We start from the raw sequence: 24,663 nt of genomic DNA on the forward strand, positions 1-24,663 counted from the left end.
CCATATTTTGCACCATTGACGGGATACATCCCAGGTCCCTGGAACATTCTGATCTCACAACTACTCAGTCTAGCTGGGAATTCCTTTAAGTTATCAAAACATAACCTGAAATCAGGAATTTTGTTTTATATGTACTTTGCTTAATTTAGAGTCTCATCTTGATCATGTAATCCAAGCTTATTTTCTGTGGCCAGTATTTTGGAACATCCTGATTAACCATGTTCAAATTAAGTTATAGTTGTCTGAATAGCTAATGAAAAGAGGAGTGTTGAGCCTCATCTTGATGAATACTGAGGTTCTATGAATAACTGTTTTTTTATTGTCCGTCCTTATGCCAGATATCAACACCTTGCATACTGGTATAATTCCCAGTTACATATTTTCATCATTAGCATCAGTGAAATCTCTAGTCGCATTCAGGGCTAACTAAATCTAGAAGTCTATTACATACTTCTAGTACTACCACAATAAATATCTGTTATCATCCTTCTCTAAATTAGTTTTGATACAAAAAGTAGTTTACATTAGTACCTTACTGCTCCTGTATTCATGTTCTAGTGACTCTACTATTCCTACAGTTTTACACAGTCTTGCTAAGTCCAGATTTCACACCCTGCAGCTGCAGTTTCAGTCCCTCCATGTTCTTGCACAATTCTTAGCATTCACATAAGAAATTTCCCACTGTTCTGACTGGCATTTTCTACTTTTACAGATTGTTCTGTCTCCCACCAATCTTCTGCTTTCTAGACTAAACAAATAATTTCAACCTCCCTGTGCAGGTCATGTTTTCCAATGCACTTACCATACTTGGTGCTTGCTTTTGGCCTGTTTCCAGTATGTCTACAGTTTTTTCAACCATGGCACTCCAAACAACACAATTATCCAGCAGAGGCTTCTCTCCTGACATTGAAAGTAACTTCCTGTAGCCCACAAGTACCATACTTCTGTTAATATGTCCCAGAATGATGATTATTTGATTATATCAACACCATAACTTAAACTGCTTCTCACTTTTGTAATCTGCTAGTCTATTACTCTTAATTTTGCACAAAAACCTTTAATTTTTCATAATTCTGTACACAGTGTTATTTTATTAACTTCAGTTAATTCCTACAATTTCTCAAAATAATTTTGAATTTCATCCTCACCCATGAAGTACTTGACGTCCCTGTAATTTGATTTTCACGGTGGGTTATGTGTGTGTTCTGTATTTTGACACCTCATTATGGAACAAATAAAAACATTCTTATGATACATCCCTGGTTGGACAGTCTATGAGATACTTACCTCCAAAGATTATTTGAACTGTCTTGAATGTGACTGATAGAGACTATATGATGTGTGATACAAGTCTCTGGTTGATTTTGATGGAATCACTTCTTCTTCTTCTCCTGTGGGACACCATGGGACAGAATTCTGCGTCTATTATAGTAAGTTGTGCTTATAAAAATTGTGCTATTGATGTTATTCAATGTGATTAAACTTGCATGTACTGCTTAAATGAGAAAGGAACAAAGACTTAGACTTTTAATGACCACTGTATTTGCCACATGTTTAGCAAGGCTTCTGTGCCATGAGATGAACTTTATCTTGTCACTTTTTTAGAATTTTTGTGTTTTATTACATGGGATTAAACTGATTAATTAACATTCAAACATACTACACTTTATTAGGTATAGAAGCTTCTTATCTGAGGAAGCAGTAATTGCTTTGAAGATGGCTATGAAAATTCTGCCTCATTTCAACAATTCAATCAAATTGTTACTTCCATTTGCTAAGTAATCAAAGCATATTTCCTAATATTTGAACCTTCTGCTGTACGAGATTTCTGGGTGACTGCTCAGTGGCTTTCCAGTTCTCTCTTCTTAGGAATGTCTTCTAATCTTTAAATTCTTCTTGGCTCTTTGGAATTGTACTCAAAATTCTCCTAAAATGCTTACAGTGTCCTTATTCTGAGATTGATAGCTTTGTGAGCTGTGGCCACCAAAAATATAGTGTTCCTGTGGTAAATTTACCACAGTACTATTGTTAGACCAGGATGTTCTCCGGTAAATTTACCATAGGAAAATTATGTGTTTTTGTAACCTTACTGTACGCATCACTAAATTTCATCTTCCCTTTTTGTATTCAAATTCTTTACAGCAGAGATTAAAATGTTCTCAGAGATTATCAGTCATTTTTGCTAAGTGTTTCTAAATAGTTTTGCAGGACTTCTCCCCACCCCTCCCCTGCCCCTCCCCCAGGACTTTTATCCTATCTCATACTTTTATCTGCTTCCACCCATTATTGATTCTCCTCAGTGAAATTTTCCTCCTTAGATCCCTTATCTCAATTAAACATTTTTGTTTATTTTACTTTATTGTTCTAGGGTGACTTTACTTGTCCCAAACTAGGATATTTATGAAGAAGAAATGTCCTAAAGCTTGGATCCATGAGCCCCTGTAAGAAAAACTCTGTGCTTTATGCAAATTTTTGTCTGAGATTTGTATCATCTCCAGACAGTGGCAAACAGCCAAATCACTAACAGATATTCAGCTCTGACACTTGATTACAACTCTGGTTTCTGTAAGTTGGTTAATGAAAGTCAGACTTCTGAGACTTGTGTCTCTCAGTGCTTTCCAAATAAGAAAATAATGATTTAGGAAGTATCTACCTAATCAAGTACCATAAGGAGAATCCTGAACCTCTGGGACACTTTTCTAGTTTTGTCACTTCTTTCAGCTATGTCTACTCAATTTATCCTCATTGTTACTACAACCATGGTTCTTATACTTCAGCCCTTTCTATGTCTAACTGATAAGCAGAACAATAATTTTACTTAGAAAGTTTCTTGTTAAATTTTACCATAACATTGCATTTTATTCTGCCAGGTCTTCAGTCATAAACATTGAGATGCTTGTTTTTTGTTTATACTGCCCTGTATAGATGGGTATTTTTCTCCTCTTCAGAATATTCTAGTAAACTAGATAATGGGGTGTCAAAGAGAAGCTGTATGAAAGGAGTCTGCTAAGCGTTCTACCAGTAATGCAGAGGTGGGACAGGTAGAGGAGCAAGCTATGGATCACTTAACTGGTCTCATGAAATCCAGACAAAATACTTTTCTTCCAAGTAAATGCCTCTGGACATTATATGGTTAGATCATATTCACTCTCCTGTATTTCCTGTCTCTTTGTATTAATGCAGTTTAAAGCTTTCCTACATCTGTAAATCCGTGTCTCTCGGGCTGTTGAGGGTCCACTCCCGCTAGCTATGTACCCCAGCCCACACGGTCTTACATGGACAAAAGTAAAACATGAGAAACGCTCTTCTCCATGTGGGGACAAATGTCCTCCGTTTATTGTCTTGAGAACCACCACAAGGGAAACCCACATGGAAAGGAGCACTGTGCCTGATGGCAGGGGACTTTTATACCCCGGGAATGGGGACAGCAGAAGAGGCCAACAGCCAATGGGATACCAGTGAGGAGGTGCGAGAGGAGGGATTGACCAGGGAATAATCCACCAGGGGGTATTGGGCAGAGGGGTGGGTGAGGAACAGACCATGTGGTGGGAGAAAGGGAGAACAAACCACATGATATAACATAAGCCATTCAGTGCAATATAAAGACTACTCTGTGCACATTTCCAATCACCCAGTGCAAAACAACAACTAAATAACTATTTAGTGCAACACAACACACATCTATAGCCATCTTTGCCAGGTGGAAAGTCCCCACTAGAAGCTCTTGATGTTGCTTCTTATCATTAGCTTTGAACATTAGGTCTGCCTCTGTTTTCCTCTTTTTCATTCTGTCTTTTTTTTTGATTTCTCAATTATGAACCCAAAGCCACCCCTGAGTGGCTTGAGATTTAAGCATTATTTCACTCCTTTCTGCAGCAACAAACAAATACTATCACCACTGCACTACTCTGGGAGGTAACTCACTTTTATAAAAAAAAGCAAAATGAATTACATTTACATAAGTACTTCCAGTTTCCTCCTGGAAACCATCTATGTGTATCACTGGGTGCTGTTTGAGTTTTATGTTAGAGAATCCAAGCCCTTTTGTCCTTCCTCTTATCCTCCACAAACAGACACACATAGAATACTTTAATCTGAAATCAACTGTAACACCAGCAGGGCCATTAGAAAATAAACGAGCCAAATGAAACAAAAATCTTTTTCTCCTTGAAACATGAGCCATTTAAAGTATTTTTGAGTAACCCACAGCAAAATTTGAACAAATAACTTGTCTGTGGACTTTTTCCTTTATAACCCCAGATGAAATTATTATGTTCAAATAACTTTTTAACCTTTTTTTTTTTATTCTGAAATACAGTATTTACCAAAAGCAGAAGCCATTCCACATTATTTTCTACATGGTTCTCTTCACTGGATCTTGAACAGCCTTGATCTTTAACTCAAGGCTATTCTGGCAGAAACTGTATGTTTAGTTACAGCCATATGGCAAAACTCAGCTATTCTTCCAATACATTCTTTTCCCTTATGTGATTAATTTCACTGAAGTGCCATTTTCTTCATATTCACAGGCAGAGCACTGGAGCAGTGCATCACATCATTATTTTTACTGTAATATGATTTAGAACTTCATCCTAGAATCAGAGCAAGACAAATGTTGCATCAGCTGTGAGGATAAGTCAGGTTGGAATCAGCTATTAAGACAGTATCAGAAATCTATCTTGTGGTAGGTGCAGTGTCTGCTGTTTTAAGGATGGAGAATGCCAGACTCAAAACCAGAGACATAATGTTGCTTCTAGTCTGCAGCAAATAGTGTTATGGGACTTATATTGGCAGTTTGGCTTACCGAAGAGTTTTGCATACACTGGTGCTTTCCCCCACGTATCAAGGACTTTCAGCACCTCCCCCTTCTGCACCCGACTAGACAAAGCTAAGGAATGGAAACACCTTCACCCTACCTTGACTGCTCTCATTTCCTGGCTGCTAGATTTCCTGGCTGAACTTGGCAGTGGAGAAGTGAGCAAAAATTCAGAGCACCCTGTGGTTTCTCTACCTTGAGAGGACATGGAAAACTGGTTTCTGTGTTGAGGAAAGAAGCAAGTCATAATACCATCTTCATCTTTCCTCCTGCCAGGGAAACTGTGACAGAGATTCCCTAAATGCAGCCCAGGCACTTCACAGGGTGTGTTTCTGATGGCAAACCAATACAAATTAACAACAACTCCTCTGACACCACTGTAGATATACTGGTGAGACTCAGTCAGCTCAGAGAGAAGCTCATTCGTCTTCTCCCAACCCAAGTGCTGCAGCTTTCCACTACCACTGAGACAGCATCTCTGCAGAATCAGAGTGACCCAGCTTGGCTTGACTTTGTGGTACTGTGGGAAAGAGAATGTGTTGCTGTAAAGGAAAGTTTGTCCTGTGATCCTAAGAGCATTGCTGCCTCTGGTACAGTTAGGGCACATGATATTTTTTAAAGTATTTTTCCTTTTAGCAACATTAATGTGTGTTGGAAAAAGGTACCAAATGACAAAGGCAGTCATGGAGGCATGATTCTGGCAGTCATATGTCCCTGCCTCTCTAACCCTCTCTTTGCTCAAACAAAACACTGTATGAAACACTGGCCAAGTCTCTCTGAGAATTTATTTTCCCTTGGAGTCTAAGTGTGTATGATTTATTGTGTAAATGACTATGACTATGACTGAAAATCACTCGGCAACTTTCCCCTGCTATTGCATTGTTGGAAGGACTGATTTCTCAAAATGAGCTGTTTACACGCTTTGGAAAAGAAGTAATTTTTAAAATCTGCATAAGAATAAGGATTTATTATATCAGAGAAATGGAAGCATTTGTCTTCCAAGTGCCTTTTGTCAAGCACAGAAGATCAGGACATGTACAGATATGCAAGAAGTGTGTTGCATGTACATTACTCATATTCTGGCATCCACTGTGCAGTTACACATAGACTGTGCGCTGGGAAGAAGTCTGGCAATTATTCTGTACTTACCTACAGGATTTGCCCAAGACAAATTCCTGCTAAGCTCAGTGGGAATTCTGCAATTGATTACCTCAGACATTTGACTGGCATGAACAATTACATTGTCTATGGCATGCTCACACTTGAAGGGCTTACTTTTTAACAGTTTATTATTTCAGTAAGAGTTCTTCTGATTATCTAGTGTACTGGTGAGTTTTTATATCAATACTGCAAGTTTGCAGGTGATACAAAACTGGGAGGAACTGCTGACTGCCTCCAGGCCCTGCAGAAAGACCTTGATAAATTAGAAAGATAGGCAATCATCAACCATACAGAGTTCAACAAAGGAAAGTGCTGAAGTCTGCACCTGGGATGGGGCAGCCCTGGATGTACAGACAGACTGGGGAATGAAGGCTGGACAGCAGTGCCATGGAAAGGGCCCTGGGGCTCTGGTCCATGGCAAGTTGAACATGAGCCAGCAGTGCCCTGGCAGTCAGGAGGGCCAAGCGTGTCCTGGGGGCATCAGGGACAGCATCACCAGCCGGGCAAGGGAGGGGATTGTCCCGCTCTGCTCTGCACTGGGGCAGCCTCACCTCGAGTGCTGGGGGCACTTCTGGGTGCCAGAGTATAATCAAGCTATTAAACTATTAGAGAACATCCAAAGGAGGGCAATGAAGATAGTGAACGGACTTCAAGGAAGCCATCTGAGGAGCAGCTGAGGTCACCTGGTCTGTTCAGCCTGGACGAGACTGAGGATAGACCTCATTACAGTTACAACCTCCCTGTGAGGGGAAGAGGAGGGGCAGACAGGCCTCTCTTCTCTGTGGCGACCAGCGACGTGACCCAAGGAAACGGCCTGAAGCTGAGTTGGGGGAGGTTAGGTTGGATATCAGGAAAAGTTTCTTTACTTAGTGGTTTTTGGGCACTGGAACAGCCTCCCCAGGGAAGTAATCACAGCATGAAGCCAAACAGAGCTCAAGAAGAGTTTGGACAATGCTCTCAGGCACACAATGTGACTCTTGGGGTGACCTGTGCAGGGCTGGGAGTTGGACTCAACAATCTTTGTGAGTCTCTTCCAACTCAGCTTATTCCGTGACAACTTAAAGTGAAGAAATAGGTTGCAGATGCATAAAAAATGAAGTAGCACTCAGGAACATCCTTCAGCACTGGAATTTAGTTGTCTGTACCAAATAATTCCTAAAATCCTCCCTGGCATGGTTTAGGCCTGGTTCAATTAATATTTTCCATACCAACTCCTGGAGCTAATATGGGTGCCAGATCATTCCCAGTAGGTGGTCTGTGTATGACCATGCTGTTTGGATAAGAGAGTGTAGCAGCTGGGACACAGGTTGTCCCACGATAGTTTGCCTCAGTCCCAGAGCCAAGACTCAAGCACATTTAATTCACTGTTGCAGACAGTGTCACAAATATTTAGGGCACTTTATGGAAAAAGCTTCTGCTGGTATTAAAGCAAGTTTATTTCTTACTCAAAACTATTTGCAAATTCTCTTCTATATAGTTTTGCAACTTCACAGCTCACTCTGTAGATCCTCGCTGCTATGTAATGTTCCAGGCTCCACAAGCAAGAGTTGTACCATTGCTGGAATGACAACATTTACAAAAGAAAGTGATTTTAAAAGTATATTTAAAAAATGAAAATTTATTTTAAAAGTATATTTAAAAAATAAAAATTGAGTATCTTTTTGACTTGTTTGTTAACAGTCAAAATTATCTTTAAAATTATCTTAGTGACATAAAAAAGGAAATCACAATTCTTCCTTTCAAGCCATCTTTAGAAAACTGCATGAAACAAGGAGAAATGAAGTACAACTTTACAGGGAAAGAAATCTGCCTGAAACCAACTAGACAGTGAACCATGCCCAGCAAATGCACCTTTTCTGGTAAGTTTAACAACAGACATATCTGCAGAAGAGAAACACTCACTGGGTTTTAAGATGTCTTTGGAAGTCTCCCTCAATTCTTCCACTGTATGTAGCCCACATGAAAAAATGGGGTGCTGGGCAGAGAGAAGGAGAGAAGTGATCCCTTGGGAGAGATTCTGAGCCACCAGTGATTTCTCTGGCCCCTTCCTCTACCCTGGCTGGATAGCCAGCTGTGTCCTCGAGATGTCCTGCAGCAACAGAGACATTCTTTCCTAGAGATTTAAGTGTGCTTTCACCTTCCAACCAATTACTGAGAAACTGCAATGCTTGGTTAGCCAAACACAAATTAATACTTATTTATGCATTTCTTTCACAGTGTGTTTTGTATATACAGGTATTTCACTCTTTTCTCTGGAAACAGAGAATGAAATAACTGCATTGTCACTATGGAACAAATACGCTGGCTTCTAATTTTTTTAAACTTTGCACTCCAAATCAGCCTATTAAAAAATCATAAGCACATCTCCCCACAGCAGAATATAATTTTTAAAAGCTTCTTTCTAGTAGCATTTTTTTATTCCTACAGGTTTGTATTTCTTCACTTTAAAAAAAAATCTGTTTTTTTGCTTACCCTTTAGTGGAAAGCTGATATTTTCACATTATCATATGACTTTGGGAGTCAGGGACTTTGAGAATGAGACAATGAAAATTCTGTTAAAAATGATGAGAACTGGCAAGGCAATGTAGCAAGATTCCAAATCTTCCCAGGCTGTTTCCAAGGTACTACTAATACCATTACAGTATAGAAGTGTACAGCATCATAGTGCATGCTATATGGTATATATTATATTTTACCAGGATTTCAATAATACTGTTATGAAGAATTGTTAGAATAGCTTTATCCCTTGCCCCTGTATCAGTTAACAGTTTTGTATTTCAAAGGTGTGTCTCCACTACAGTAATTAATGCTGGCTGAAGTGAAAGGGGAGAAATACCTCCTGAGACACTTTTAATAGGCCTGTCTGCACCAGCTCACAGAAATACTGCATGTGTAAAAAATGTAGCTTGAGATACTCTCACACCAACAGTAATGAGCAGTGTTTTTGACACTGATGCATTTGCACTTAAAATTGGAACTTGAATGGCAGGAGATTTGAGCTTCTCAAAAGAGCAGACCTTGGTGTGGGCAAGGTCTGTCTGGTTACATGGATGGGACTGAGCATCCCACAATGCCTGATGGAAGACAAAGCCACAAACATGCAGTCTTTGAAAGAGTCGGCATGGAACAATGATTTCATATGAAATACGTCTCATGCCCATGAATTTGGGTTTGAATGATGGGCAATGATTTTAGTATGGTCCTACTGTGTGTTTCAGCCCAGTGTGAACAAACTGCCTCTTTCCTGCAACTTCTGAAACAAGTTTCTGTGCAGTGTCTGGTCTTCCCCTCACTGCATTTGAAAAAAAAAGAAATTAAACAGAGGGCCCTATTCAGCCAAAACTAACCCCTGCAGCTGTACTGCTTGAGCTCTGTGAGTCTCTTGTTCTCTGAAGATATTTATAAAATTCTTAAAGGAAAAATATCTCCTTTCCAGCAGTCACAGAGGAGGCTATTAGACATAATGATGATCCTATGCAGCAGAGCTGCTGTTCTGTTCTCTGTCACAGCAGAGACAGTTGTGCCTGTCCACAGTATCCAAATCTCCTGGGCCTAAATGGGCAGCAGAGAGCACTGGCTGCAAGTTGTTGTTTTCTTGGTCAAGAGTTTTCTTATTTGAATAAGAGAAATGTGCACGGATCTATTTCATACTCTGGTATTTCAACTGCCACTTCTGGACCTAGAATGTGAAGAAGCATGTGGATGGAAGAAGCAACTTAAAGGGTTTCATGTCAGAAATCTCACAATAAGGGAAAAAGGGGTGTGTGTGTGTGTGTCATTCTGCACGCTTCCTCTTGATTTCCGGGAGCAGCTTAAAGGAAAAGAGGGCATTTGTGAGTTCCTTTCACCTGAGGCCAAGTGGGTTTTGTGCAGTTTCCGTTTCCTCATTTCTCAAGGCTTTTTTTGCACATTTGTGAGAGAAGGGTGGAGGTGAGAGTTAACAGTGGAATTAAATAATGACATACAAAATACAGAATCAGGGAAAGCTTAAAGAAGGAGGGGAGCTCCGAGGGTTTTAAAATGGATTCACTTTTGTCTTTCTGCTTGTCAGACAGTTTGTCCCCAGAGCTGTGGTACAGACCACCGGCTATCATGCAGGAGTTGGCATGAGATTCAGATGTTTCCCACTGGAAGCAGACAGAACTGGAATAAGCCTGGTGAAAATGCACAACAGGTAGATACCTTTAATCTTCTACTCTACCTTAGAGTAGATACCTTTAATCTTCTAAGGCAAATAACAAGTCAAATTTAAGATTGATTAGGATTAAATACGAACAAAACTTTTGAAATAATACCAGTTGCAGAGGTCAAAATATACCTTGACTTCAGAAAAAAAGTTAGGCCTATTATATGTTAATCATCTTTGTGAGGCTGTGGTTGAAGAAAACTGATTATTTGTTCAGATGTCCTTATCCTGTAATAAATATAGTGTATGGCAGTTCAGAATTTCAAATTTCCTTGTTGACACTTCTTTGAAGAGGAGCAAACTTAGACCAAAAGATGAGAATGCAAATATGTGATAATTGTACGAAAAGGTTGCTTGATTTTTGTGTGAGTTCTATTTTGGCTTGCCTGTCATGCCATGAACATTGATACTAGAACTTGCTATGGTAAGAGAGCACATGAAAACGTACAATTTTATCCGGGCAGTTTTCTGCACTAAACTTGGAAAACCAGTAAGTTATGCTGTATTTGATATCACTTACTAACACAATTACATAATACAGTTTTAAATGTCATATTAAACCTGTATGGTTTTTTCTCTAATGATGGCCCGAGTATTTGACAATGTTCTTTTGCACATGAGATAGAAACATACAGCTCAACAGGAAATGTATTTTGCTCCATGTCTTCTCCAGTCTCCAGAGAAGCAAGGGTCTCAACCTTTCATATAATAGCTGTAGCTCTTTAAATGTATTTTAACATGTGTTTATGCTATTTTATTCCCAAAGGCCTTTGGCAAGTAAGCTGCTAGTTTCTGCAACCCTGATTTAGTGAAAAAAAATAGGCACAAGTTCAACATGAAGGATACACACAGTCCCACTGAGATAAAACGAAAACTCTGGGGCAACAGGGCTAAGCCTCTATTAGGTATGCCTTGGTGTCCAAAGAAGGTGCTAGATCCTTGATCTATACCCACTGGCAAAATGCTGGGGCTTAGTGGGCATTTTTAGCATCCAATTTCCTTGTTCCACAGCCCAAACTACTTCTTAAGAAGTATTCAGGACACCACAATAGCTAACTCAGTTCAATAAACATCCCACTGGGGCCCGTGTTGTGGCTTACCTGTACTGCCCAGTGCAGAGCTGTTTTGAAGTCCTTGTCCACCAGAGTCGGGTCTGCTCCCTTGTGCAGCAAAGTCTGGGTGTGCTGGGGTCTGTTGTGGAATGCAGCCCAGTGGAGTGAAGTCATTCCCTGCAATCCACAAACCCAGAGGGCAAATTATTGTCACCCACAGGAGCACCCTTCAAGTCTACATAGATAAGCTAGGCAGCCCTGAAACCATCCAGGGTGGACAAATTCTTCCCTCTTCACCCTGATTTGAAATATAGCAGCTTCTGAATTAGTGGAGTCACAAGGGGGAACCAAGCAATTAGCTTTTTGGAATTATTACAGAAAATGGATACAAATACAAATGCTTCTTCCATATGTGCCTATAGCCTGTTATAAATAACATGTGGTCAGGGCCATGATGGCTGGGGGGACAGTTCCTCACTGCTCAGCTTGAATCCTGCAAGAAAAGCCTGGTTTAGGCTGGTGCTTTGGCATTACACAGCATTATGTTTGTGCTTGGTCGTATCTTTGATCCAAAATAAATATTATAAGCTATTACTGCAGCTGGCACTAGTCAGCAATCTAAAGAACTGACGGAGTGATGCCCACAAAAAATCACAATATAAACATTTTATATTTACTCTTCAGGGAGAAAACAAAGCAAATGGTAAGGTACTCAGCTGCATTTTCATTCCATCTTAGCTACATCCAGTCTGTCTTAATAGATCAGAGAATTCATGGCCTATATTTGCACCTTCAGCGTTGTTACACCTGTATTTTACTCTATATCCATAATAACTGCTATAGTCAATTGTATAAATTGACTAATTTATTATGTTTCTAACAAATTTCTAGTGTTTTTCAGGTGTGGTAACATTTTCCTTTGGGTGGGTGTTGTCTTCTCTCTTACCAGAAAAAATGTATGTCAAGGGTCTTGCCTGATTTCCAAAAGGATAAAAAGCATTAAAAAAAGTTGAGTGGAAAAGCAATTAAAACTTGAAATAGAACCCAAATAGAGCCCGTTGGTAACAACCCAGGTAAAGCATGAGCTATATTGATGCACACAGCTTATCAGTGCATTAAAGCGGAAGGTGTTTGCAGTGATTTTCTGACTAAAAGCCTGAATACCTTAGCATTCATTTCTGTCACTCATCACATCTTATAAGATTTTTAAGTTCCCATGTGGCTTAAGTATATAACAATATACTTTGTGATAACAAAACAGAGCAGTTGAATGAGAGGAGTTTTGGTTTTACTTAGGGTCTGCAAAGCTTAATCATGGGAGTTTCAGTTTTGTAAAACCAAAACTGAGAGTAAACTCCTGCACCAACTGAAATTAATGGGAGCTCTGCCATTTATGTCAGTAGATATGAGGGACCTAGTACTGCTGATGGACACACATTATCTGTGAGGCGTCAGTGAAGTGATTTCCAGCTGGGATATGAGTACTTGCCACTGGTCCTGGAGAGCATGAAAATCACTGAAGAAGGAGAAACTACAGTGTACCAGCCTGCCTTTTTGTCATCCTCTCTCAGTGCACTGATATGGACAAAAAAAAAATCCTTGAAAACTCAACTTTCTCTCTGTTTCTACTGTGGTAGCCAGCAGAATCAGCTGTACCATAGGAGTGTAAAACTGCGGATAGTTTTAAAAAATCACTATAGTACAATGACAAAACTCAGAGAGGTTAGTAGCTGATGCTTAGTGCAAAAATATAAGAAACAAGGCTTGACAATATACTGCCACTTAATATTTTGGTAATCAGATTACAGACTTCATATGGCATCCTGCCCTCTAAAGGATAATTATGCATTTTCTGAAGAAGTATTTACTTTCATTTTCTTTGAAACTATTGCCTATAAATTTTGTAGAAGTCTCCATATTTTTATATGCAAAAACCCCAGACCTATTAATAATAATTATCTTTTTATGTCCATGCCATTTATGATATCATAGGTTTCTATCATCCCTCTGATGTAGTTGCCAAGCTAAAAGTCCCATTATAGTCAGTTTGCTCTAGTTAGCTTGCCCATGTGAGAAAGCTGCTCTGTAACTATTATCATCTTTGTAGTCCTTTTTCTGTTCCTTTTCTTGTGTATCTTTTTCTTACTCTTGTAGCCATGTGGCTGTACAAAGGATTCAAACAGAGCTTCCTGTTTTCTTCTCTGTTTCCTTTCTAATACTTTGTACATTCCACGTGTCCTTTCGGAGCGCCCAGCTAAGCAAAGAGCACTGAGCTGTCTGTTGCAGCAGCTCACTCCTGTGGGCTTTCTGCAGCATGGCTGCCTAGCCCACCCCATTTGTGCTTTGTGCTACCACCCTGGAGTGGCATCTGCAGGTAAACAGACTGCTGTTCTTAAGTGGAAACATGAGAGTGGCATCAGAACTGCCAAAGCTGAAGGTCCAGCAGAAAACAGTCTTGGAGATGAGATGGACAAACAACTGCACATTCATAAGAAACAAGGAGCAATACGGGACATAAAAGGACAAACCCCAGGAAATGGCTCTGAGAAACATAGTGTGACACTTGTTTTGCTCAGATTCAAGGCTTTGACAGGGAATGTTACTTCACATTGTCATCTCACAGGCTTCAAAAATAAACCCACAGAAAGACATGGCTGTGGAAGCTATAAAGCCTCCAGATGTATTTCTTACTGTTTATGTGTTCATGCATTCATCAGGGTTATTTTCTCAAGCATCAAATGGGAAAACTGAAGTGTTTTACTTATGCCAAGAGAACAGCTCTGTTAGCTGGAATCATTTACTAGGATCCACATTTTTCAGAAAACATGAGTATTCAGGGCTTAGTACTGACACTTGAACAAATACATTGTCAGTGCCAAATGACAATGAGATGGATTAAAAGTTCCAAATTGCAAGTAGCAGTGCATTACAGCAAAATATTATGGCTTGAAATGATGATCCACCATTACATGCAAGTCATTAGTAACATAGTTCTATATCAAGACAATGCATGACTCTGGTTTAGAGTGCTGTGAGCAGGGTCTGCAAACCTTTCAGTGAGTAAGAAAGAGGAAAAACATACAGCCCTCTGGCCACTCTGACACTGTAGAAAAGAGACACATCCTTAAGAAACTGTTAAAATAAACAGAAATATATGAAAAGACACTCAGAATCTCTCTTGTGTCTTGGCTTCTCTATTTGGAGAAAAACATGTGGGAAGTTAGCTCTTTCCTATGCACAGTATATAAACATGGACAGTCCATAAACATGGACACAATTCCACATGGAAGACAACAGCACAAATTTTTGTGCTTCCGTGACTGTTCTGTGTAATGCCAGCTCTCTGATACTTTTCCTGATAACAGGAGTTGAATGGTGGGATCAAGGAATCACTGAATCATAGAAAGGCTTAGGTTGGAAGGGATCTTAAATATTATCTGGTTCCAACCTGCCTGCCATGGGCACAGACACCTTCCAGTAGACCAGGTTGCTCAAACCTCCATCCAGCCTGGCCTTGAACACTTATGATTGGCAAAGGTGAAGACTTGGTCCAGTGTCTAACTTCAGAAGAATCGACGGCAATTCTTGTCTTGACAAATAATTTAAGAGATGGATTCAAGGTACCTCATAGCTGGCTCAATAGAGAGAAGCTTTATTACAGGTGCACAGTACATAGAAGGAAGAATGGGATAGTACTTTGCAGAGTTCAGCAAAAGCATAATAGAAATTTTTGACTTAGCCTTATAGTAAAATTGAATGGCTTCTATGCCTCCAGTGCCAGGGACTGTGACTTGCAGCACAAGCTCACTCACCTCATTGTCCTGGTGATTAATTTCACTAAGATTTGACTGCTGCAGAAGCAAGCTCAGAAGCCTGTGGAAGTAATGATATAATCAGTGTGCTGTTCTCCTGACTAAACTCGAAAAACCGACAGCTTTTTAAAAACAAAATGTGCAATTTCATGAAAAATCAGTATTAGTGATGGGCACAGGTCAGAATCTTAGATCTGAGCTTTGTCATATGAGCAAAACAAATTGGACTTTATGGCTTATGGTAACAACAAAAGTTTAGAGCTTGGAATTAAAAGAAGATCCACTCAAAATAACTCTTATGCTGACTGCTGGGCTAGAATCAGAATGCATAAATACTGCACGTGTGCAGTTTTTGGCAGCTTAGAAATTTGCTGCCAACATATTTTATAATGTCCTAAAGTAACAGAGATGCCAGCTTCTGTCAGGATTTTCACTCTATTTGACTCTTGGAGTAATGTGATGTAGTGTACACATTTGCGTGCATATGTGCGTATATGCATGCTAGCTCTATGTTTACACACACAAACCCCAATATTTTACAAGGCCATACAAAATGTCTGCTGGAATAGGGCCATTATTAGGGCATAAAACATAGCAATGCATAGGTTCACATTTCATAGAATATTGGACTACAAGCACTCCTGTCTGGTGGAGGGAAAAATAAAGTAGTTAAATGAAATATTATTCAAATACAATAATATATATTGCATAATAATAATAGTTTTATTGTATATTATTGTATAATAATATTTTTAACACCTTCTTTTCCTTTTGCAATCTTGTGAAGATGTTCTGAAATCACTATAGGTTTGGCTGTGTTCTATAGCAGGATGCTAACTGTTTGGATCATGTAGGTGGCTGGACCATGAAAATTAAAAACTTCATCCATTCACATGCAGTAGCAAAGCCAATCCTAATATGAATGTACAGTTCTTAGGATTATAGCAAAATGAAGGATGTATCTCAGTGGATCATTGTGAAAACCTGTGGCTCATCTGAAGGTGTGAATTTTGGTAAAAACCTTCAGACCATGGACATGAAGAAGACATACTGTTTAGCAAGGAAAGTAAAAGATAATGAAGTATAAAGGAAGGAAATTTGATAAATGTAAAGATAACACAGAAACAAACGTATAAAATTCTGCATTTGTTTCCATGCAGAGGAGACTGAATAAAAATCTTTTGCTGCTTTTTATGTTCAACCACTTCTAGTGTATCTTCTGATTGAACTGTGCTCAGGTGTGTGCATCAGATTAACATTTCATGTCAAATTTGTTCTTCCCTACTGGTAATAAAGAACTAGCTATGTAAATTATTCAAAAAAAGATATTTACAGCTGCTTAGGGATGATTTTGGCAATTCTGCAGGTGAAAATTTTATCTATAGGGAACATCTTCCTCAGGCGTTGAAAGTCCAAACTTAGGATTTTTTAAAAAGTAGAGTCCCTAAAGGGTGATGATTGGGCAGATCCCAGCATAGAGATTTTGTTTTGACTTCAAATCCATTTGCATATGGATACAAATTCTTGTAGAAAAGAGGTATCACACCTCTGTTTCTAAATGGAGTCATACTGTAGGAAATCTGAAAAGGATGACACTATGATTGTTGTGATTGATTGGGCAGAAGTTTGTAAAAATGAAGAAAGATTTGGTTGTTGTTTAGCAAAATTACTCAGAATCACAGAAATTCCATGTCTGACAACAGGTCTTGGTAAATATCAACAAGAGAGGAAAAACAAAGAGAGATAACCATAGTATGCTTGTAAAACCCATTTATCACTTAGTTTTATAATCTGATACAGGGCTCTGTTGTTCAACTCCTGATATGATCAATGACACCACTGTATGTGAAAGAAATCAAATTATTTGACTAGAATGTTTATTATGAACAAACTTTGACTCAGTTACACCATCAGAGCATTATGGCAACATAAGTACTACATTTAAATATGTAGATACCCAACCAAGTAGCTGAGGTTTCTCTGCTATCTACTCTTAAAAGCATAGATCAGGAATGAATTCTCTTTCCACCTTGCCTGCTAGGCTCTGTGGAACGCACTGGAGCACATAAATCAATTACCAAGTCAATACATGTACTGTCTCTGTCTTTCCATGCTGCCTCCAGCATGTGAGGTTGTAGCAGCAGACTGCTACCTTTCAAATTTAGCTGCAAAAGCATTTCACGACTGGCCACTGCATATTTGCTTTGGCAATGACATAGGATGATAAGGGACTGACAATGACTGTGATGGAAAAACCTCTGCTCAGTGCTCCAGGCCTGTGTCTGCACATGGGGCAAACCCAGTGGGAAGACAGAGGAAAACTGTTCAGAGCAAAGGGTCTGTCTGTATCCTTGGAGAATGTGAAAAACATTCAGGGGACCCAGTGTGCTCCTGGGAGAGGAGATCAGTGTTCCCTTTCAAGCAGCAACATGTGTGGTGTTGTATGAACATTGTCTTCTTTCTTGTGTTGGCTTGTTTAATAATAGGGACTATTTTTCTGTAGAAATCTCAAATTATTCTCTCCAAGTGATGCATGAAAAGCAAAGACAATATGGAAAAATGAATAAAGCTGTTAAAAAAGGCTGGAGAACAAGATCAGCAGAAATGGCCAGATGTCTGGCATGGTCTGATACGGTTACAGCAAAAAAATCATGGACTCAGTGATTAAGCCACATGAACATATTGCATGTACTGAATGTTTTACCTGCTTCTAATGTCTTTCTATACCTTCAGGCATGATTTACTTAGGGGAGTTTTTCAAGTGAATTCATTTAGATATACAAATCAAAATTTATTAAACTGTCCTATTGTCACAGGCTAGAATCAGAAAAAGAGAATCTTTCTTAAGAGTTCTGTGAAGACTGTACTCTATATCTGTTACTCTGCCTTCAGTAAAAGTAGTTAAAAAGAGCCAGACCACCAGTCCTTAACTTCCCCTTTAGGACTGGGGATTTTCAGAGAGGTTGTCTTGTGGAAAACTTTTCTCACATTTGCCATGACACTCAGAGGAGAAGTCCAGAGAAGGAGTTTTGTAATATTTCATGTGGTAGGACAGAAAGGTAGTTGGGCAGGAGAAATGTAGGGTTTCAATCTCTCTTCTAATTATTTTCCCTCCTCCAGCTATTGCGATATTAAAACAGGCTCCTCTCTTTACCCAGCCATCAATCTCTGGTACACAAATACTGCACAATGTTTTTCCTCCTCTCTACCCCCTTCATGGTAACACTAAACAAAGACACAGGTCACAAGTGTAGCTGTCACAACTATTATTCCTGCTGTGGGCTCTCCTTGGGGAGCCAGGCACATACCTCACATCAGGCTCTGCGGTGGCAGCGTGTAGTGGCAACCTCCCGTTCTTGTCAGGTATGTTCTGCTTAGCACCATTCCTGAGCAGGCTGACACAGCCTTCCAGCCAGCCCTAAAAAAGAAATTGGAGCATATCAAAGAGGAAAGTGAAAAGTATAAGGCCAGATCTTTTCTTGTTGGTGCTGGCATTCACATGTGACTGTAGCCATTTCTGTCAGCAGAGAAACTGGAATTTTTCTCCTCAGTAGAGGCTTCTCAGCACTGAGAGTAGTTCCCCTTTGGAGTCTGGGTCTCAAACGACCTCAGTTGTTCATTTCTCTGATGAGGTGTTTAATTTACACTATATTTTTTGTTTGTTTGTTTTTGGTTTATTTGTTTCTTTTCCCCCTGCATATGTGGCAAGCACTAACAGTGATTAAAAACCTGCTAATTCCTGCATCACTAGCAGATGCTACACATATTCTTGCATGTGAATTCAATCATGCTAGATTAAACCAAGAACACGAGCACTCAATCTGATTTTGTTTGTGAGATTTTAGCAAAGATGGCAAATCAATGGTAAAAAGCCTTAGAGTGTGGTCTTATAAATGTTGTTGCAGAAGTTTGTACTGTGGCAGTGTTAGACTGAAAATAGCACCAAAACAGATGGGATGAATCAGTTATTGGACTAAAACCTTCTATTGATCACCTCAATGTAAAAGCAAGTAAACAGCATAAATCTTTCAGCATATACTTAAGTCTGAAGAACACCAAGCTTGAGTTTAAGTGTTTTGTTAAAACTTCAGCAGACAATTGACAAAGACCATTCCCTCTCATACGAGCTATTTTGGATAGGCATTATGAGCATTTCTGGGGAAAATGTGTGGAATGGTAGAATCAGAACACCCCTGTTGGAGCTCTTGGTGGAAGCGCAAGACCACCAAATACCACATGCAATCTTGACTGTGCAACTCTCCTGAATTCATTTGTCTGGACAGACATCACAGCAGAATTCTCGCTGGACCTCTTGTTATATCCCTCACAGAAACAGAAACGGACACTTAGAAGCCTGGGTGGTTTAAATCTTTTCCAGTAATTTATTTTTTTCCAAAGAATATTTTTTCCCCTCCGGGAAAAGAGGAAGGAAAAAAGAATTTTGACACTTATGGGATTTTTTAAAATATCTTGCAGAGGAAATGTCTGTTGTCAAGTAAGTGGGGCATGCTCCTCGCACTGGATGAGACTGCCCATTTTGTTATTTTCTGGCTGAATATTGCATAGCTAAGCAGGAACATTGTTTTTATCCTGAATTTTCAGGAAGAAACTACGTGCAAGGGATGTCATTTAATTAGGCTGCCACGGTGTCTGTTTAAATGAGCTGGCAGTCATCCAGCTTAACTCATACTGTGCAGCCATGGCTGCACACTCCTTCTTCCTTTCTGTCCAATTAATAATGGAAGCCCAGTCTGCTCAGCTAACTTGGTCCCCACTTTCTCTCTGAAATCTGAATTACCTCCTGCAAGGAGTAGAAGACTAAGGACTAAGAAGACTAAGTACTCTCCTTGTTGCTTCAGACAGCTTCTGAAGTACAATTCCTTTCCCAAATGTCTCAGTTGGATGTCTGCCCCTCCTGTCACTTGCATGTAGGCTGAACATCAAGGGACTGGATTGTTTATGATCTGAGCAAGTGCACCAGCACCTGCAGCACCTAGAACTTCAGCCCTCAACCTGGCCATCCAAAGTCCAGCACCACAGTGAAAAGAAGCAATGTCCGGGTTCGTGCGGTGTGCAGTAACACTTGCCTGCTGATAACCAGAGCTTGAGACAGGAAAGCCCTCACTAGAGCATAAATATGTAATGCTGGCTATGCAAGGGAGAGAAATCAACCTGCCTAATACGAACAAGAGAGGACTTTCGGTGTACAAAAAAATAGCAATTTTCTTGTGAGATCGTCATATCACGCACTGATTTTATAAGCCAAAAGAGAAAGGACACTCTGACAGGAGTGTCTGACAGAGTCCTGATCCTCTTGTAATAATCACTGCTCAGCTTTGCATTGTAGTAATGTTTCAAAACCAATTCCACTGTTGTCTAGAACCAAATGTTTTGTGCTTTTTTTTCCCTTCCTGTAGTACAAGCAGAAATCTTATTTGATTTGCACATTTACTCCCTTCACTCCATTCTTGTCCCCCAAGTCTTGGTACCAAATAAGTTGCCAGAGATAGACTGGTACGTCCACAAGCATCTTGAGTATTAATATTAGCTCCCATCTTCAACAGAAGCTTCACTGTGTCAACCTGGCGTCCTGACACAGCATGCATCAAAGGTGTGCAACCTGGGGAAGAAAGCCAAATTTATTTTACCATTTGTTGTGCCATGTCTATAAGATATACCTTCTTATTTTCTAATCTTAACACTGGCAAGCTAACAAATCCCTTCTCTGACAACTGTCCAATAGTTGTACTCAGCTTTTTTTAGTCAGGAAGTAACTTCTATGACAGTTGCTGACCGCTGATTTTAAAAAGAGCATGACTATATTAGCAAAAGCTTTGCCTCATTAACTCTGCTTCTAGAGGGAAAAGTGCTTTTCTGTTGATAAGTTCCCAAAATGAACTTTTGGCTTTGTACACCATTTTGCAGGCTGACATCCTTCCGAATGACTAGTCACCAGATGGTGCTTGTCTAATTTTCTCAAACCCCAGCTTCATTATGTCTGTATATTCAAAAGACTTATGAAATCAAGCTGTTTCCCTTGCAAAGGTATAAAAGTGTGAGTTGGCCCTTTATGCAGAGAACAACTTAATTTGAAGTCTGATTTGCTCTAAGATATTTTATTTCCTGTTCTTGTAAGAACATTTTTCATATTCTGCAAAAATTTTCCATTTTGAAAAACCCCTGAAATCTCCATTTAAACCTAATACTCTAATTTCTTCATGAAGTATTGTACCATTTAATTACTCCCTCTTCCTTCCATTCTGTTAAGTGGTGAAAATCAGCAAGAGATTTTCCTGCAGAATCTGACAAAGCATTTTAAAATTAGTAGGCTGGGAATAAACAAGAGTATTAGAAACTATAAGACTACTAGAAACGTCATCTAGAGTTGAAGAATAATTATTCTTACTTGACTCAATGAGATTGCTGAGGAAATGTGCTACTCAACCTGAGGTCATGCAGAGCCTAAAAAAATGTGCAGGATATGAGCTGTATGTTCTGTGCTGGAATACTGCTCTTTAGTTACATTTGCATCGACAACCTAGGAGACAAGTTAGTTCCAGAGCTGAAGTACTCCTGACCAGTCCATCTTCTCCTACTCCACCCACCATTCACATCTAGTCTTCCTCCCATTAATGAGTGGACAGGGACCATTTTGTCTTGAGTAAATTTTCTCTACTAACCAGTAGATGTTTTAAAGATATCAATTAGAATGCCTGGTTTAAAGTACATGAAAAATTGGTAGCTTGGTAAAAGCTGTAAAAGCTGTTAAAGATTAGAAAAGACAGTGTTCATATGGACCCCTTATAAGAAACTGCAATTTAAAAAATACTTCTGACAAAAAAAGTTGTCCTTGAGAACAGCTTCCAGAGGTCTGTGGTTTTAACTCACTTTGGAAATAGATGCATATAAAGCCCTGCCAATGTACAATAATTTGTAATAACATTAAATAGCAACTTGAACACAAAATGAGCACAGCCTGACAGATAAAACGGATCATTTAGATAATTGCACATTGTATCCTTTGACAAAAAAATACTTGACCACACCATTCAAACTGTGACTGTACACATACTATAACCTCTGCTTTAGAGATGTCCAGAATGTATGTCATTTGGCATTGGTAAAAATATTCTTTTTCCTCCCCTGAAATGTCAGCAGTTTCTCAGCATACCCCTAAATAAGATAAACTAAATAAATGATACTGTCTAACTATAGCAAAACAAGTTATTTGTAATCATATAAAAATATATTAGAATTACAGGGGGAAGGAATTATCCAAACTGTGCATTTCCAGTGGATGTTCCAAGGAATAAATCAAATTTCCCATATTCTGCTACTAAATATAATTTTCTGAACTAAAAAATCAGAATAAAATAATGGAAAGTTTAATTTGCAAGCTGAAGCAACAGATCTCCTGAGAACAAGCTTGGCCTTTATTTACCCTCTCTGTCACAAGACTCCAGGATGGAAGGATCCTCTCGGATCACTGCAGTCAGGGTGTTCACATCGCCGTTAGCTGCTGCTTGGTAAACTACAGCCAAGTCCATCTCTTCTGCTGCACCAGCTGCAGACAAGGAGTGCATCCAGGAGCAAACAGAGAGCAAGTATGAATGACAAACAGGAAAAATAATGACACTTGTCTCACCGAGTTTAAATGACTGTGTAACTTGGGGTGGAACAAAGTGTATCTAAACAGCACTGTGGTTTTTGTTAGTCATCTGAAAATTCCTTTTCATCATAACTTCTTCCAAAAACCTTCAAACATAGACACTGAAAGGACTTAAGAAAAATTCTGGAAAGTTTCCACTTCTGGTAAGAAATCATACTAACGTAACATGACTTGAAAAAAAATGTAATAACTGAACTAGCTTGTAATATATCTGGCTGCACTTTAATGAGATAGGATGAAATCAGGACTCAGGTGTTTTCAATTTCAGTGTTATTCTTGTACCAGTCAGAAGACTGAGGCTATTCACTTCCCTGTAATGTCCAAGGGAATTCTCTTCTCGGGAGAGTAAACTACTGGCAGCAATGGCTTGTGTTGATAACTCCTGCAAAAAGGAAAAGGGGACTATTGCTTGGAACCCAGGAGAGGTTTATTTTGCTTGGCAGCTACAGTGTGAGTAATTATTTAAAGCAGATGCCTTGCAGGACCTGTTCTGGAACATTCCTCAGACTTTTTTTTCTAAAGAAATAAGATTCTCTTTGCTTCTTTCCTTTTCACTTCCTTTCAGACTTGTCATGTCATGCTCCACATGCATGCACCTCCTTTGGCTTCAAGTGGACTACTAACCTCTTGACTCTAGGAGTCAAAAGAGTAGATTTTTGGGTGCAGGGTCAAATCTGATATAATGGTAAAATGCTCTAGATATGTATTGTTGGTCAGAAACAGTCTCGTGTTCCTTATCCCTATTAACTCAAAAATAAGTACAGCTGCAGTGAGTGAGTTATACTGTTCACAGTGTCTGAGGGTCTGCTGGAATTTAACCCCAGATGCCCCCTATGCTCAGTCACTGCCCGGACCCCTGTGGGGAGGCAAGGATAATCAGAAAATGGTAAAATTGTTGGGTTAAGGTAAGAACAGTTCAGTAATTGAAATAACACATCATCATCATCATCATCATCATCACCACCACCACCAGAACAACAACATCATCATTATTAATTGTAATAAAAGGAGAGAAACAGATGGATAAAACCCAAGAAAGGCAAGTGATGCACAATACAGTTGCTTGCCACCTGCTGACTGATGCATGCCCAGCCTGTCATGCAGCAGCACCCGCCAGTTCACATCCTGGCCATGTTGGTCTGTGTATGGAACATTCCTTTGGCCAGGTCAGGTCAGCTCTCCTGGCCATACTCCCCCAGCTTCTTGTGCACCCAACTGCTGAAGAGCACAGGACATTGAGGACAACCACTAACTATGAACAACTAAAATAGCACTGTGCTTTCAATATCAGTCTCATACTAAATGCAAAATACAGTACTGTATTGGCTGCTAAGAAGAAAATCAACTCTATTCCAGGCTAAACAAGGACAGGGTCAGAGCTCTAAAACATATCACTTGTGCAGCCACTCCACTACCTTGTTAGCTGGAGAAAATGCCTAAATCACACTACAGAGGTGATCAAAGGAAAGACAGATAGAGTGACTGGTGACTTATCTGTACTGCCAAACTTCTGGAGATAGCATGACTATTTATATTTTTTGAGTGATAAAATATCTATAAATAATGTTGTAAAGTATTAGCAACACTACTCATGTTGTGATCAGATGTTGTCTCAGATGACCTTACATGAGCTCTATACTGGACTTAACAGCCCAGCCTAATTCTGAACATGATCTTCTCTCACTGGGTGCAATCAGTACTCTGGACTTCAAAATTTGGCTGCCATAGAAACACAATCTGCTCTTACCCTGGAATGGGTTAGCCTGTCAAAGCTGGAACTCTGTTTGTGGGCTTGGGAAAATTAAAAAGCTGATGTTAATCTGCCTTTGCCACAGATTCCCTCTCAATTTCTCCCCAGCTAAAGAGAATCTAATTTATTTTCTTTCTTCTAACTGGTATTTTAAATTACACACTTCATAAAGTTTGTGAATAAAAATGTTAACTTGATTTTTATTCTTTTGAGGGGT

The 24,663-nt window shown here is 39.4% G+C and overlaps 1 protein-coding gene across 12 annotated transcripts in view; it reads right to left on the minus strand.

Annotated features, from left to right (window-relative positions):
* ANKRD55 (ankyrin repeat domain 55) overlaps nt 1-24,663 on the minus strand; it is a 47,889-nt gene that overhangs the window by 17,597 nt on the left and 5,629 nt on the right. For 7 of the 12 annotated variants that reach the window (XR_005255383.1, XR_005255384.1, XR_005255385.1 and 4 more), the window contains exons 2-6: nt 22,469-22,591; nt 20,517-20,647; nt 18,336-18,445; nt 15,028-15,088; nt 11,264-11,392 (exon numbers count right to left, since the gene is read on the minus strand). Coding sequence is in view for 9 of the 12 variants with exons in the window: in XM_038124880.1 (XP_037980808.1) it covers nt 11,264-11,392; nt 15,028-15,088; nt 18,336-18,445; nt 20,517-20,647; nt 22,469-22,591 (554 nt within the window). In the remaining 3 variants the exon portion in view is untranslated. Of the gene's footprint in view, nt 1-802; nt 2,226-11,263; nt 11,393-15,027; nt 15,089-18,335; nt 18,446-20,479; nt 20,648-21,433; nt 21,490-22,468; nt 22,594-24,663 lie in introns of those variants that run through there. The other 5 variants (XM_038124884.1, XM_038124886.1, XM_038124885.1 and 2 more) reach the window with 5 other exon arrangements.

Source organism: Motacilla alba, chromosome Z, assembly GCF_015832195.1.
Source record: "Motacilla alba alba isolate MOTALB_02 chromosome Z, Motacilla_alba_V1.0_pri, whole genome shotgun sequence".
In the NCBI taxonomy this organism is placed as follows: Eukaryota; Metazoa; Chordata; class Aves; order Passeriformes; family Motacillidae; genus Motacilla; species Motacilla alba.